At 45.9% G+C, this 15,693-nt stretch overlaps 1 protein-coding gene across 2 annotated transcripts in view; it reads left to right on the top strand.

Annotated features, from left to right (window-relative positions):
• Window positions 1-15,693, top strand: part of Akap12 (A-kinase anchoring protein 12) — an 86,564-nt gene that overhangs the window by 54,331 nt on the left and 16,540 nt on the right. Inside the window, exon 1 of one of the 2 annotated variants that reach the window (XM_005363438.2) lies at window positions 8,368-8,563. The exons of the other annotated variant lie outside the window; for it this stretch is intronic. Within the exon in view, the coding sequence (XP_005363495.1) occupies window positions 8,539-8,563 (25 nt within the window). The 5' untranslated portion in view covers window positions 8,368-8,538. Of the gene's footprint in view, window positions 1-8,367; window positions 8,564-15,693 lie in introns of those variants that run through there. 2 annotated transcript variants of the gene reach the window in all.

Raw genomic sequence — 15,693 nt, 5'->3', positions numbered from 1 at the left:
TCTTGTTCTATAGCCCAGACTAATGTCTAGGTAGAGCCACCGTTCTTGGCTCAATTGCCTGGGATGCTGCTCAGTTGGAGTGTTTATCTAGCGTACACAAAGCCCTGGCTTCTACCCCAGAACCACACAGTTGGGATGTGCTGGCACCTGCCTGTGAAGAAGCGCTCAGGAGACCCTCAGCCACATTAGCCCCATTCAAGGCCAACTTAGGGTGCATGAGATCTTGTCTCTAAAAATGAAAAAAAAAAAAAAAAAGGAGAGGGAATCCCTACCCAAATGAGGTACCAGGTGGTGGGAGAGGAGTTACCCTGTCACCATCCCTGTGGTTGTTTGACCAAAAGTCAAGTTTGGGACCAAGAGGCCTTAGTGGAAGACAGCTGTGAGGGTGGACGTCAGGTCCCTGCCCTCTGTTGCCTCCTCTTCTGGGGAGTTTTCTCCATAAAAGGAGGCCTGAATGTCTGCCTCCCTCCGGCTGCCCTCCCAGTCACTTCCTGGGCAGAGCGCGCTCACCTCCCTTTCCACAGGCAGCCCTGTTTGCAGGCATCTGACATGTCTTTCCTTTTATCTGTCCTAATGTCTCCAGAGAAAAGGACTTACGGATATTTCCAGCAGGAATGTGCTCCGTGGAAGCCTGCCAAAGCTAGCTAGATTTCACTATTACTTGCTAGTTCTCATTTCTAAGTTGATTTCTCAATCTCTTTAAGACACGGTACTGTTTGCTGGGAATCCCAGAGGCACTTGGGCGGCAAAAGTGGGAACAACAGTTCAAGGTCCCCTTCAGCCATATATTGAGTTCAAGGCCAACCTGGGATACATAAGACCTTGTTTAAAAGAAAAAAAAAAAGCTGGGTAGTGGTGGTGCACACCTTTAATCCCAGCACTTGGGGGGTAGAGGCAGGCAAAATCACTGAGTTCAAGGCCAGCTTGGTCTACAAAGTGAGTGCCAGGACTGTTAAACAGAGAAACTTTGTCTCAAAAAAACAAACAAGAAAAAGGGCTGGAGAGATAGTTCAGTTGATGAACATGCTTTTGGACTTCAGTAAAGCCCCAGAAGCTACATTTAACAAGTCAGATATGGAACATGCTTATAACCCCAGTACTGAGGAGGTTAAAGTTCCTGGGACTTAATGGGCAGCCAATCCATCAAGTCTACATGGTGTATTCTAGGCCAGGGAGACACCCTATTTTTAATTGTTTCATGTGTATGGGTGTTTTGCCTGCATGCATGTTTGTGTACAATGTAGGTGCTAGGATCCAAACCCACGACCTCCACAAGTGCAGCTAGTGCTCTTAACTGCTCAGCCAACTTCCATCCCAAATACGGCAAATTAAAAAAAATAGCTGTTATTGCTTTATCTTGTGCGATTGTCATTACAGTGGGTATGTGCGTGCGTGTGTGTTGTGCGCATGCCACAGTGTTCATGTGGTAGTCTGAAGGCAACTTCCCCTGGTTGGTTCTCTCCTTCCACCAAATGGGGTCATAGACATCTAACTAAAGCCATCAAGTCTGGCAGTGAAAGCCATCTCGCCAAGCCCTAAAAGTGATTTTTTTCAGAATCCCTGACAGCATGTGTCTGGCCCTAAATTTAATTCCCAACATAACAAATACAAACAAACAAAACTGCCCAGAAAGTCAATCAAGAGTCTCCATGGCTGGAGAAGGCCTTCACGAGGCCCTTACCACGATGACATACTAATCTCAGACTTCTAGACTTAGTTAAAGGTTAAGAAATGGATACCGCTTGTCTAGGAGCTGCATGCCGGGTGTATGGTACTTTGTATCATTGCCCAAGATGGCTAAGAGACTCAGCAAAGGAACTTGTTTTCATCACAATTGTCAAATCTCCACTCCAAGTGTTTCCCTTGCCAAGTTAATTTCCGCTCAGTGTGTTCAGACACACTGGGATTCCATCACGGTCAGCATGATGGATGCGCTGCTGTCCAACCTGCCGCCATCCAGACCTAAGCCCTAACGTGGTTCCTGGAGACTTCAGTCTCCTGAAGCTCACAGAAAAGACTCTCTACCGCACGTTTCCATTCAATAAGCTAGAAATCTAGGCGACTCACTCGGAGGAAGTTCCTTCCCCACTTCTGTTAGACACTGCCCTATTGCTGTGAAGAGACACCATGACCACGGCAGCTCTTATAAGAGAAAGCACTTAACTGGGGACTTGCTTACGGTGTCAGACGGTCTTTCCATTATCCTCTTGGCAGGGATATGGAGGGAGCATGTGGCACACATGGTGCTGGGTTAGCAGCTTCGAATTAGGTCCTGATCCCAAGGCAGAGAGAGAGAATACTGGGCCAGGTGTGTTCTTTTGAAACCTCCAAAGCTACCCCTAGTGGCACAGTTCCTCCAAAAAGGCCCTACCTCCCAATCCTTCTCAAATAGTGCCACTCCCTGAAGACAAAGCATATATATATTATATATAATATGCATATATGTATATACACACGTATGTACACATACGTGTGTATATACACACATATATATTTGTATATATATAAACTTTTTCCTTTGTACTTTCTAATGTAGCTACTAGAAGGTTTGAGGCTGCCGTTATTGTTGAGGTAGACACTGCTATAATAGAGAATTAGGGAGTGTCATGTATACAATCGCCATTATTTCTTCTGCATCTGTAGCCTCAAAGTACACCACTCCTTTTAAGACTTAAGGGAAAATGGGGAGCTGCTCAGTGAGTGAGGTGCTGGCTATGTATGCAAGCATGAGGATCCCAGCACCCTCATAAAAGCGGGGTGCTATGGCTCATGTCTAATTCCAGCACTGGGAGGGTAGAGACGGCCGGATCCTGGGGTCTTACTAGCCAGACAGTCTAGCTGAAATGACAAGCTCCTAAATCACTGAGAGACCCTGTCTCAAGCAAGGCGGAAAACAATGGCAGAAGACGTCAGACATTGACTTCTGGTGGGTGCACACACACGCACAAGCACGTGCAACACACAGTCACACTAGCAAATAATTTTTAAAGATACATGCCACACCTACATTTGGGACTACATCACATATACCTTTTACTCTGAATAAATAGGTGTGGGTTTGATTTACTTACACCCTTAATCCCAGCATCCAGGAGGCAGGAACAAGTAGATTTCTGTGAGTTCCAGGTGTGGTAGTTGGCAACCAAACCCAGGTCCTCCATCAGAGCAGCACACACTCTTAACTGCTGGTCCATCTTTCCAGCCCTCCTTCAAATCGAGTTTTTAATGCCGATTTTCCCCCACGCTCTTTAAGTGATTTAAATTTCCATGCTCTCCAGATAATTTATTTGGATTTTTCAAATTTAGATAACCATATCTATGCTAACATGTCCAGTGCATCTGGACCGTAAAATTCTATTAGCCAGCGCCGTTGTTGCATAGGCAGAGAGAGACCTGAATGCGCAGGGCCCTGTAAAACCAGCCATCCTGTCACGAAGTTGTCAATTACAGATATTCAGTATAGCCTTTATTAGCCTTTGATCCCAGCATTCGAGAGACAGAGACAGGCAGATCCCTGAGTTTGAAACTAGCCTGGTCTATAGAGTGAATTCCAGGACATCCAGCACTACTCAAAGAAACCCTGTCTAATAGTCAACCTATGTAGTGTATTCTTTGGGGCTGCGGATTCCATACCTAATCAGCCAACCGTGGAATCAACTAGCCTCAGATCAAACAATCTGCGTGCTTATGCATGTGTGCATGCTAGTGTGCTCTCTGAACATGCGCAGACATTTTTCCCTGCTAGTACCGCTAAGCAAGACAGCATGACCACTGTTAGCCAGGTTTTGCATTTTGTTAGGTGTAATGAGTAATCTAGAAGTGGTTTAAAGTTTCCTATTGAGATCCAGGCATGGGCACACATCTGAAATCCCAGCATTAGAGAAGCCAAGACAGAAAAGTGGTGATTGGAGCCTAACCTGGGCTAGCTGTACAGTAAGACCCTGCCTCAAAACAAAACAAACAGAAACACAAAAACTAGGTATAAGTAGTGCGTGCTTTTGTTATTCCAGCACTTGGGAGGTAGAGATAGGAAGATAAGGAATTCAAGACTAGCCTGGGCAACAGAAGCTATTATCTCAGAACAGACAAACAAGACACTCCCCCCTCCCACACGCAAAGTGGACAGGTCAGTCTGTACTGTGCAGTTGGAGTAGACCCTTGTGGTGTGCAGTGTCCTGTGTAATCTTCAAGACAGCAATGCATAAAATGAGGCCAAATACGCTGAGTCACCAGACAATATCCCTATGTCCCCAAAGGATCTTTGGAACCTTTCTCTGCTCCCAAACATCAGTTTAGGGGAGGGTGTACCCTGGACAACAAAGTCCATAACTGAAGCTGACGGGGGCTGCTTGCCTCCCAAACAAGACTTCTTATCAAGACATAGGTGTATGGGAAACTTTTTTCATTTCTAATTGTGAGTCTCCCCTCCCCTTCACTGTGGTTTTCTTTAGTTGTGTCTTACATCTGTGTTATTCTCCCCCCCCCCCCCATGAGACAAAGTAGATGTTTTATTATCTTAACTTTTTGCGTGTAGATGTGGTTTGGGGTTGTGATACAGTCTTGCTAGGTAGCCCTGGCTAGGCTAGTTTTTGATATGTAACCTAGGTCGGCCTCAAAGGTGGCAGTTCTTCTACCTCAACTTTCTAGATCCTGGGATTATAGGTGTAAACCACCAGTTCTGACTACCTTAACCACTTTTTAAATTTTTATTATATGTGCATGGTTGGTTGGCCTGCACATATATCTGCACTGTTTTGTGTGTCCCCGATGTCTTCAGAAGTGAGGAGAGGACATCAGGTCCTTTGGAACTGAAGTTACAGACAGCCGTGAGCTGCCTTGTGGGGTCTAAGAGCTGAACCTGGGTCCTCTGCAAGAGCAGCCAGGGTTCTTCAGCTCTGGGCCAGTCCTCCAGCCCCCACCGACTTCATCCATTTGAATCTCTGCTATTTCCTTACGGAGATGCATTAAACTTGTTTACCCTGTGTCAGTCCATGGATGCCAAAGCTGCTCCTGTCACTTTGTTCCCGATGTCACCATGAACTGGCATGTCTGGGTTTTCCTGTGGGTGTGTGTTCTCATTTCTCTTGGGCATATACCTGTTGCTGGGTCATCTGGCAACTGTTAAGACTTTGGGGAAGTCCCAGGCATTTTCCAAATCAGCCGTGCTGTTTTCCTTGCTGCTGGCAGCGGTTTTTCATTCCCTGTTATTGCTGTCATTTGGTTATTAGCATCCTGGTGGGTGTGAAGTGGTTTTAATTTGCATATTTCTAGTGGATAATGTGGAACATCTTTTCATAAGTCTGTTAATATTTCTCTCAGATTTTTCTTTATTTTTTTATTAAAAAAAACAACTTTTCTCTTGAGATTTTTTTTTTACTTTTATTTCATGTGTATGAGTTTGCCTTAGTGTATGTTTGTGCAAGCCAAGCAGTGGTGGTGTATGTCGTTAATCCCAACTCTCGGGAGGCAGAGGCAGAAAGATCTCAGTGAGTTTGAAGCCAATCTGGTCTACAGAGTGAGTTCCAGGACAACTGAGCCTACACAGAGAACTACTGTCTTGGGGGGAAGGGGGGATGAAAAGAAATGTATCTCTCTCCCTCTCTTTCTCTCTGACAGTTTCTCCGCAGCAGCCTTGGCTGTTCTGGAACTCACTCTGTAGACCTGGTTGGCCTTGAACTCACAGAGATCCACCTGCCTCTGCCTCCCAAGGACTGGGATTAAAAGCATGAGCCACTACCATCCAGTTACAAACTTCTTAAAATTTTAGAAATCCTTCCTAGTGTTGTTTCTTGCCGGCATCTCCAGCTCTCCCTTTCCTTCCTGGGCCTCAGCACATGAGCTGTTAGGAACAGTAGCTATATTCGGAACACCATGAGTCCCTAAGAGTCACGCTCTCCAGGTATTGCACCATACTATTGCCCCTCTGTGCCCCATCTTTTCCTAGGCCAGCTCAGTGTTACCCCCCAGGGTAAGCTAAATTATCTTTTCCTGGGTTTGGCTGCCACTCACAACTGAGATTACTAAGGCTCAAGACAGCATCTGATTGGCTCCCAGTGGGTTTCACTCCACAGAAATGGAGCAAGAACTTGGCAAATATTTGTTGGAGGAATGCTGATTTAAGAAAACAGCCCCTTCCCAACACACACACCTATTATCCACCAAATGATGACCGTATATTATCTTATTCTTTTTCTTCCTACGGTGATACTGGATTTAAACAACTTATTTCAACATGAGTGGAATGGAAGAAAGTCACTTGCATTTACTGTGACCTCCTGCCTGAGCTCTCTTTCTGCGGTTCTCCTGATTGATTGATGGCCTTACTTTTTAAGGTCAGACCCAGAGGGCTTGTTGAGCAGCCCTGCTAACCACTCTGGACTTCATAGCTCAGGGTGGTAGAGATCCCAGAGGATGGGGCTGGGAGAGCCAACTCCTTGTACACCGTTCATTGCTCTGCCTTCTGGCGTTAGCTTCCTCTCTAAGAATTTCATTTGAGACGCGTAGGTATTGTCTCCTGTGTCATGAAAGCAAAGAGCGAACATTTGCTCTGGTTGTTTTGTTTCCTTTGTGTTTTTTTATTTTTAAATATTTATTTATTGTTTATACAATAGTCTATCTGTGTGTATGCCGAAGGCCAGAAGAGAGCACCAGACCTTATTGCAGATGGTTGTGAGCCACCATGTGGTTGCTGGGAATTGAACTCAGGACCTTTGGAAGAGCAGGCAATGCTCTTAACCACTGAGCCGTCTCTCCAGCCCCCTTCCTTTGTGTTTTTAAAGCTTCATTTTGTGTCTGAATTTTCTATCTAGGGAATTTCCCCCTTAGCTATTGCAGTAGCATTAGAATTTGGAGTCAAAAGGGAAGGTGTTAGTGATACAATTGTGTCAGCCGGTAAGTCCGGAAGAGCCGGAAGAGCCGGGTTGCCTGTGCTGGAGTCAGTACCTCCTGAGGCCCCGGGGGCTTCGGGACTCCTGGGACACTCAGGGGAAGTGTCTTGTTTAAGGAAGTCGCTTCTGCCTCTAGGGGCTTCTTATCCCTCTACACACACACACACACACACACACACACACACACACACGGGATAGGTGTGTATGGTGGGGTGGTGACTGAGCTGCCTGGAATCCCACCTGTTGGAAATGCAGAGAGAGGGCCAAGGTCTGTTCCCGGGTCTTAGCCAATCAAGATAAGGCCTTGCTCACCTTGACTCACAGCCCAGTTAGGTGTTGTCTGGGAAGCTGTAGGAAATTGCCTACCGGGAACTGGCCTTTTCTTCTGTCTTCCTAAGCCTGAACATGGTGCGTCGCGCCCTCTGGTGGCAAGAAGGAGTGGCCATAAGCCATGTGTGACAGCTGGGCTGGGCTTCAACCTGTCTTTGATTTTTCTTTAGCACCCCCCTCCCCCGTGTCCCTTGTCTTTGCCTACTCTTTTCCACACTGATATCCACGCTTCAGGCCCCTAAACAGTCATGATATAAGGCCTTCAGGTCTGAAGAGAAGAGCGATAACAAAACCTTTCATTTTTTGCTCAGACGGACAAGGCAAGCACGCTGTGATAAAATAGGAAAAAGAAGAAAAGAAATCTCCGGGTGTCTAATGGACCTTTCCTAAAAGAACACCCAGTTCATTTATTACTTGTGTCTTCGTGGAGAAACAATCTCAAGACTAACGGAAAAGGAAATACCGAGCTGCCTGAATTTTAATACGGCTTCTGTTTTATTTGCTGTGCGTTAGAGGCAGGAGAATGTTGCTGTGCTTTGAGCCAAATCTTTAGCTCATTTCTACCCTGCAAAAGGGAAAGACCTAAGCCTCAGACATTTCTGCTTTTGAAAAAGTTGTCCTGAGTGAATTCTGAAGGGTGCTTTGTAACACCCTTCGTGAAAAGCCTGGGGAACAGGATTGCAGAGAAGCTGTGGCTCGTCACGCCGGCTGGTGTGTAGGAAACAGATGGCAACATATAAAATACCATAGGCTTTAAAAGGGGAGTGCCGTTTAGCACCTCACCCGCCTTTAAATCAGCTGAAGGACACAAAACGCGGTGTTAAAAATCGGAGAATTTAATATCTGTGCAGTTATTGCCTTTACATAATTTTAGACGTTTTGAGATGCAGGAGTCGGTGCCAGGAATGAAATCACCGCGTGGATCAAATACTGGTTCTTGGGGTCTTGTTCACCCCAGAGACTTTAGAAAGGTCCCTGGGCTTGTCGCTGTGGACCACGCACCGAGACGAGCGGGGGTAAAACGGGGCACGTGACTTCCCTGGGTCGTGCGGCCAAGTCGGGGCAGAGGTGTGGGCGGGAGGGCTTGTGGGCGGGGCCTTGCCTGGGCGGGGCCTGGGGCGAGGGCGGGGTCCTCCTATAATTAGCGGAGAAGCGTCTACTGTGCTCATTGCTGTACCTCTAGGGCGCGGGAAGCTCCCTGACGCTCTGAGGGTGGTTGGGACTTAGTTCCTTCTGATCACACCGACGCCTTACTGGGTTAGCAGGGAGGAGACGGAGGTTTCTGCCAGCTGCCGCAGGAGAGCAAAGACTGTTGTTAAATATGCTGGGGACGATTACCATCACAGGTAAGACTTCGTTCTCCCTCGGTGGCGGGAAAGTACTTTTTCTTCCTGCAGATGTGACTCTCAAAGGAGAGTCTCAAATGCTGAACAGTGGCTGGAACTTTTTTGGCTCTCAACATCTCTCCCTGCATTTTCCTCAGGAGAGCGTTTCGTGGTCCCGCAGGAACCAATGGACCCACGCTTTATTTTTATTTAAACCAAAATCGTCCTGGAAGAGCTAGTGGAAGGATGCATTTAGTTAGGGGCCATATCCTTTCTTTACCCCTGGGGAAGTGGGAGGGGGCTGTCGAGGAGCCAGGGCAGCCAGCTGAATTGAAAACGTGTCATATTGGCTGCCCATAACCTGTTCTAGTTAGTCTCATTTTTCAAAAGTTTCTGTGTCTGAGAAATTGCAATTGTTCGGGGCTTTCTGGTGCATACTAATAAGAACGTTGGGGTGAAGACGTGTATCAGACTAATGTTTTAGTTTAGTTCTGGCTTAAGTGGTTGGCATTAGTAAAACCATATTTCCTAAAACTATAGCAAGAAACACCATTAAGATGTTAGTAAAAATCGTCATAAAGAAATGAACTTTATTTTTTCCTATGCTTGTTTTCTAGGAATCTAGTTGTTCGGGTCCTGATGGAAAGCCTGCTTTGTAGAGGGTGGGCTGCCTACGCCAGGCTTTCAGAATGCGTTTGCTTTTGATCATCTTAGGCAGTTGTGCTGTGGCTGGGCTTCTTAGGGGATTGTGTGTTTGTGTTTTCTTTCCCTTTCGCCCCCTCAGAAATTAAACTCCACCTGCTAGCTTACATTTCTAAGAAACAGCTCTGATTTAAACATTTTGAGATGGACATTGCCAAATCTGTTGTCTTAAAGTGGGGCATAAATTTTCTGTGGCTTCAGTGTTTTCTCTATGTAACTGCTCTCCCCGCCAAAAAACTGTGTCTCCCTGTGGAATTTTAAATGAATTCGAAAGTTAGCTAAAAATATCTCTCACTTCCTATAGTTTAGCTTTTTTTATCCTGAGGGCTCCTTCATTGTCTGTCTGTCCGCTCTCTTGCTTGTCTTTCTACCAGTGGCCAGTGTGGAAATTTGTGAAACCTAGAAAATAATAGACACACAAAACTTTAACGTGTAGATGTCTCTGTCAGTCTGTGTGTGGATATGTGGGTGAGGTGCCCGCCCTCTGAGGCCAGAGATATTGGGTCCCCTAAAGCCTGCAGTTACAGGCGCTTTTTTTTTTTAAGTTGTCTGGCTTTGGTGCTAGGGTCTGAATTTCTGGCCTCCACAAGAGCTGTGCGCTCTTTTAACTGCCGAGCCCTCTGTCCAGCCCCCAACTCATTATCAGTTCTTACACGGATGAAACAGTGTTTTGAAGGGGACCTGTAGGATCTCACTTTCTTCTAGTATTTCTCAGTATGAGGTTTTGCTTTTGTGCATTCAATATTTTATTAGTTTGTCACATGCTCAGTTTCTTGGGCAGGAGTGGGTTCAGTGGGTTGATAGACAGACTAGATCAGTGGGGTGATTAGGTTAGGAGGACTGTTCAATTTTTAAGGTACTGTCAAATGGTTGGATCTATTGCTGTCTAGAATATACTTCACAGTGTGTATATGGACAATGTTGCGTGGTTTTGTGCTTTTTTGCTACTAATCAGAAACTGCACAAGAGGCTGGGCGTGGTGGCGCGTAGATACACATACATCCATTTGGGTCCCAGAACTCTGGGGGAAGAAGCAAGCTGAGTTCTGTGGGTACAGGACCAGTCTGGTCTACACTAGAGAGTTCTGGGATAGCTGGTATAACATGGGAAGACCCAGCCTAAAGGAAGAAATAATAATGAAAGAAAGAGAGCACAAATCTTTAATGGCAAGGTGTTGGAGATGTAGCTCGATCGGTAAAATGCTTGATGGCATGCCCAAACCTTGTAGAAGCTCCGCATGGTATCAGAGTCCTGCAGTCCTACCACTGGGAAGCTGGAGACAGGAGGAGGATCAGGAGTTCAAACCCAGGCTGGAATACATGAGACTTGGGTGGGGGGTACGGAGGTGGGGGGAGGGTGGAGAAGCAGGAAAGTTAAGAGCAAGGAGGCTTCTTCAAAGAAAATTTCAGTGGTTGTGTGGCTGTTTTTCTGGGTGGTAACTGATTAAGGAAGATGTGTTTTCAGTAGTCTTTAGTCATCAGAATCTTGAAAAGCAGCCAAGGAAGGCTTGGAGCTACTTGTTTAAATAAGAAGAGAGTGTTTCTTTAGCATTCGAGGAGGAGCCCAGTGCTTAAGCTTCTTAATCATTGACAGGGCTTATGGGTGCATGTAGGAACGACTGAGTAATATCTTTTCACCTCTGAAAGCAGGAGAAACTTTAAAGACCTGTTCATGGCCTGTCTTCCAGCTTAAAGACCCCCGAGGTGTAGTACAACCTGAATGAGATCTGACAAATCACTCACCATTCTCGACTCCCATTAGCATTAACTGGGCATAGACACTAGGAAATGGTTGTGATAGGGTGGTGGAAGGTTCCCTTTCCTATTGCTCAGAGTGGTTGCATAGATGCCCGCATTGCCGGAAGAGGCCAGATCCAGTTAGAGATGGTGAGGAGCCATCATGTGGTTCCTGAGAATTGAACTCAGGACCTCTGGAAGAGCAGCCATTGCTCGTAACAGTCAGTTCATCTCTCCAGCCCCCTCATTTTTTTCTTTTTTAATAGACAGGGTCTCACCTAGGCTAAGATGGCTTCAAAGTCCCTGTGTAACCAAGGATCACCTTATATACCTTCCCTTCCTGGTCCTTCTGTGTCACTTCCCAGTGCTGGACTTACAGGCCAGGGTTGCCCACACCTACTTTGTACAGTGCTGGGAATGGCGATCAGGCCTTTGTGCATGCTAGGCAAGGGCACTCTGCCGCCCGTGCTAGCCCAGAACTTTTTATTTTTTTTTACTTTGCATCTTATTTATTACATGTGTGTGTGTGTGTGCTTGCACGCATCCTTGTGCTTCTGTGTGTTGTAGGAAGACAATTTCCTTGTCAATTTTCTGTTTCCTCTGTTGATTTCCCAGGATGCAGCAACTTGGGTCCTTAGGCTTGTTCGGCAAGTTCCTTTGCCCGCTGAGCCATCTTACTCAAAAAAAAAAAAAAAATCCCCTTTTAAAGTAAAGGTCTCTGTTATATCCCTGGCTGGCCTGAAACTTGGTATGTAAGATCAGGTAAACTGACCTTAAACTCACAGAGATCTCCTGGTGCTGGGATTAAAGAATGTGTCACCACACCCGGCCAGAGCTCCTTTTTGAATTAAGAGAAAGTATCTTTCCACGTTGGAGAGGTGGCTCAGCTCTTAAAGGAGCTAAGATCTGACCCAGTGCCCTTCCCAGGTGACTCACAGCTGCCTTGAACCTTGCCTCCAGGGGTCCAACATCCTTTTCTGGTCTCTGTGGGCACCCGTACTCGGGTGCAGGCCCACACACTAACATCCACATTTGTACATAATTAACAATAAATAAGTCCTTTTTTAAAAAACATCTTTCCTGTTCCCTTAATTCACACATTTTTAGAATAACTGATAATATTCCTCCTTGTTAAATTGAGCAAAAGCATTTTTTTTTTTTTAATCTCCAAAGTAAACTGGGGAACCCGAGTGTAGTGGGCGGGTCACTCCTGTAATCTAGCGGTGGGATCCCCTCTGGCTCAAGGCTAGCCTCGGCTATAAAGAAGGGAGGCCTGTCTTTTTAAAAAAAAAAAAATTGGGTAAGATCCAAAGATTTAAAATTTTTTTAATTAAAAAAATTAAAGCAGGGAAGCATGCATGCATATTGTAGACAGTTTATAATGCACTTACGCAAATCATTTTGCGGGGGCTGGGGCGACAGGCTGCACAGAGCTGGTATAGCATGTTGGCCCTAATCTGTGGTGGGAACAGAACAGTAGTCCAAAGAGTTCAAAGGATTGTATTCTTGATGCTTTATGGATTCCATTGTTTATTCCTAACAATTGTCCCGAAAACCCTGATTCTTGAGCTTCCTCTTCTCCTAAAAGGAAGTTACTCTAGCCTGATCTCCTAAAGGATCACTTAGCAGTTGCTATCTAAGGGCATGCCCTTGCACCTTTGGTGGCCAAAGGCCTCAGGGTAATGATGTCACCTGGGTCACCCGGTACTCGGTTTAGCGTCTCTGAGTTAATCCCAGTTAAACAGGTTCTTCTGGCTGGAGGTTCCCTAGCTGAGGAGCTTTGGAGCTGAGTTGAGCTGGGCGTGTTTTGATAGAAGGGGTGGGTTCAGAATGCAGAGAATTCCTGGAGACATTTCAGGAGATGGGGGGGTGGGGTGGGGGGAAGGGGGTTAAACCGTTCCAGATGTCACACACAGAAAGCTCTGCTTGGGGACAGAGAGCACTGGTTATTCTAAACCTGAAAATTGAATGTTGTAGTTTTTGTGGTGTTGCACTGTTATTTTTCTTCTTCTTTTTGGTTGTTTTAAAAATTGGTGCCGCCAAAATTGAAAAGCTACATTAAGATAAACGTATTAACATTTTGTGAGGTACAAAAGGTTGCTTTTATTTTTCTTTTAAGTTGTGTGTGTGTAAAATACTTTCATTTCACTCTCCTGAGCACGGCCATCTCTTGGGTCTGTGGGGAATTGGTTCCAAGATCTCCATACAAAATGTGTCCATTACAACCTCTGCCACCTCCCGGAGTACTTCCGCCACCTAATATACTGTAAATAGTTAGATTGTCATACTGTCCTCAGAAGCGGTGAGGAAGAAAAGAGGTTGGTACAAGCCCAGTTCAGCTGGAGTTTTAACCCTCCCTTCCCCCCCCTGAGGATTTTTTTTTTTTTTTTGCTCTCAGTCTGGTTGAATATCCATGCATCCTATATTCACGATGCATGTTGAATGGGCTGAGAGGCCATTTGCAGGTAGCATCAATTCCATTAACATAGTGAGTGTGATGTTGCTTACGCTATTGGGAGATGCAAAAGACCTGTGGTCCCCCACACAAAGCTTGTGAGATGGTGTTGCAGGTGCCCATCTGGACCCTTGGAGGGATTTTGGTCCCATTCCCCGGCCTTTGCAGTGTCAGTGGCATGGGAGAAGGTGGGTTGCTAGCTGGGACAGTATGAAGATGCCTGTTGCTATTAACTTGACTTATCTAGTGAACACCCTCATTTGGATCCTGGTGAGACTATCCTGTCATTCACAGCAGAGCCCCAGGAAGAGTGAGCATCATTTGGACCCCTGAGCACTTGTGGTGCGAAAGCCTTTGTTTTCACTGCGGAAGGATTGCTGAGAGCTGTAGGGAGAGACCGCCTTGTCCACAGCTGGTTGTACTGATGCATGGACTTTTAGGGGGCAAGAAATGTACCCCCAAGTCACTGTTGCTTCCAGTACTTGGCCTTTTAGCTTTCTCTCTCTCTCCCTGTCTGGTTGGACAACTCTAAGGCAGTTAATTCTGCAGGAGCTGGGGTGTCGTTCAGTGTGCGTGTGTGTGTGTGTGTGTGTGTGTGTGTGTGTGTGTGCGCGTGTGCGTGTGTATCTCACATGCTTCCTAAGCAGGAAGCCAAAGACTCAGCTCGCTGCACTGATTGCCCACGAGCAGCACAAAGATCTAATGTATTAGTCAAGAGTGATAGGAGAGAGCGGGCTCCACAGTTAGCTGTGATCTGCGCTTAATCCCTGGAGCCCATGGAAAGGTGGGAGGAAGGAGCCCGCTCCACAGAGTTGTCCTCATGACTTCCACACATGCACTGTGGCTCTCATGCACCTGTCCACACATGGCATGCGTGCACACACACGCAAGAATGATATGTATTTTTTTAATGATTAGATTTTAAAGCCATGAATGAAGAGTAACCATTAATAGAGGGGCGTGATGATGTGTCTGAAAGATGAGCAGTGACCCTTCTTTCATGGAAGGCTGCCCCATGAATATTACTTCTTATTCGGAGAAAGGAGAGGTGTTCTTTTGTGTGTGTGTGTGTTTGTGTGCCCAGACACGCACGCATTTGCAAGACAGAGACTGAAAAAGAGAGAGACAGGATCTCACTATGTTGCTTTGGCTGACCTAGAACTTCCTACGTAGTCCAGGCTGACTTTCTCAGAGATCCATCTCCCTCTGCCTCCAGAGTGCTGCAATTAAAGGTGCGGGACACCATACCTGTCTCGCTCTATTCCATTTACAGTTTTCTTATCTGCCATCTTTTTCTTTCCTGCCCGTTAGAGCAGCGGTTCTCAACCTTCCTAATGCTGTGACCCTTCAATATAACTCTTCATGTTGGGGGCTGGAGAGATGGCTCAGAGGTTACGAGCACTGGCTGCTCTTCCAAAGGTCCTGAGTTCAATTCCCAGTAACCACCTGGTGACTTCCAGCCATCTCTAATGAGATCTGGCGCCCTCTTCTGGTGTGCAGGCATACATGCAGGTAGAATGCTGTATACACAATAAATAAATAAACCTAAACACAGAAGAAAAAGAAAATTACTTTTTAAAAAATTCTTCATGTTGTGGTGATTACCAGCCATAAAATTATTTCATAGCTGTCATTTTGCTGCTGTTATGAATCATAAGGTAAATATCTGACATGAAGGATATCAGATATGTGACCCCTGAAGGGGTCATGACCCACAGGCTGAGAACTGCTGCATTAGAAGCTTGTTGGTCTAGGTCTCTTCTCTGGCACCCCCATATCTTTGGGCTTTTTTGTTGTTGTTGTTCTTTTTATTTTGTATTTATTAAAACATTTAGTAGCTTCTCAAGCTGGACCTGGTGGTCCATGACCTGTAATCACTGCACTTGGGGAGGTGGAAGCAGGCAATCGCAGTTCAAGGCTAGCCTCAGCTATATAAGAAATTGAGCATGTGAGACCCTCCCCCAAACAAGTCTCTGTTTGCTTACTAAGTATTATTTGTGAATATACCCTGTCAGGAGTTCTGGCCGACCACAGGTAGAGGAGAATGATGTCCGCTCTAGGGATCTCTACCTCCAGCCAGGACTGGGGAAGTAATGGGTAGTTTGAATGTTCCAAGTACTGGTGGATCAGTGACAGCTAAAAGAGTGAAGAATTGTGGGTAAAGGATGGTAGAAAAACATAGATGAACATGAGGCCCCTCCAGGCTCTTGCAAGTCCAAATGGGGTAAGGAAGCTACAGTTTTTACATGATAGAAAGG

Source organism: Microtus ochrogaster, linkage group LG9 (genome assembly GCF_000317375.1).
Source record: "Microtus ochrogaster isolate Prairie Vole_2 linkage group LG9, MicOch1.0, whole genome shotgun sequence".
Classification (NCBI taxonomy): Eukaryota; Metazoa; Chordata; class Mammalia; order Rodentia; family Cricetidae; genus Microtus; species Microtus ochrogaster.
Note: the sequence above shows the minus strand (reverse complement) of the source record. Positions and strands in the feature narration are given on the sequence as shown.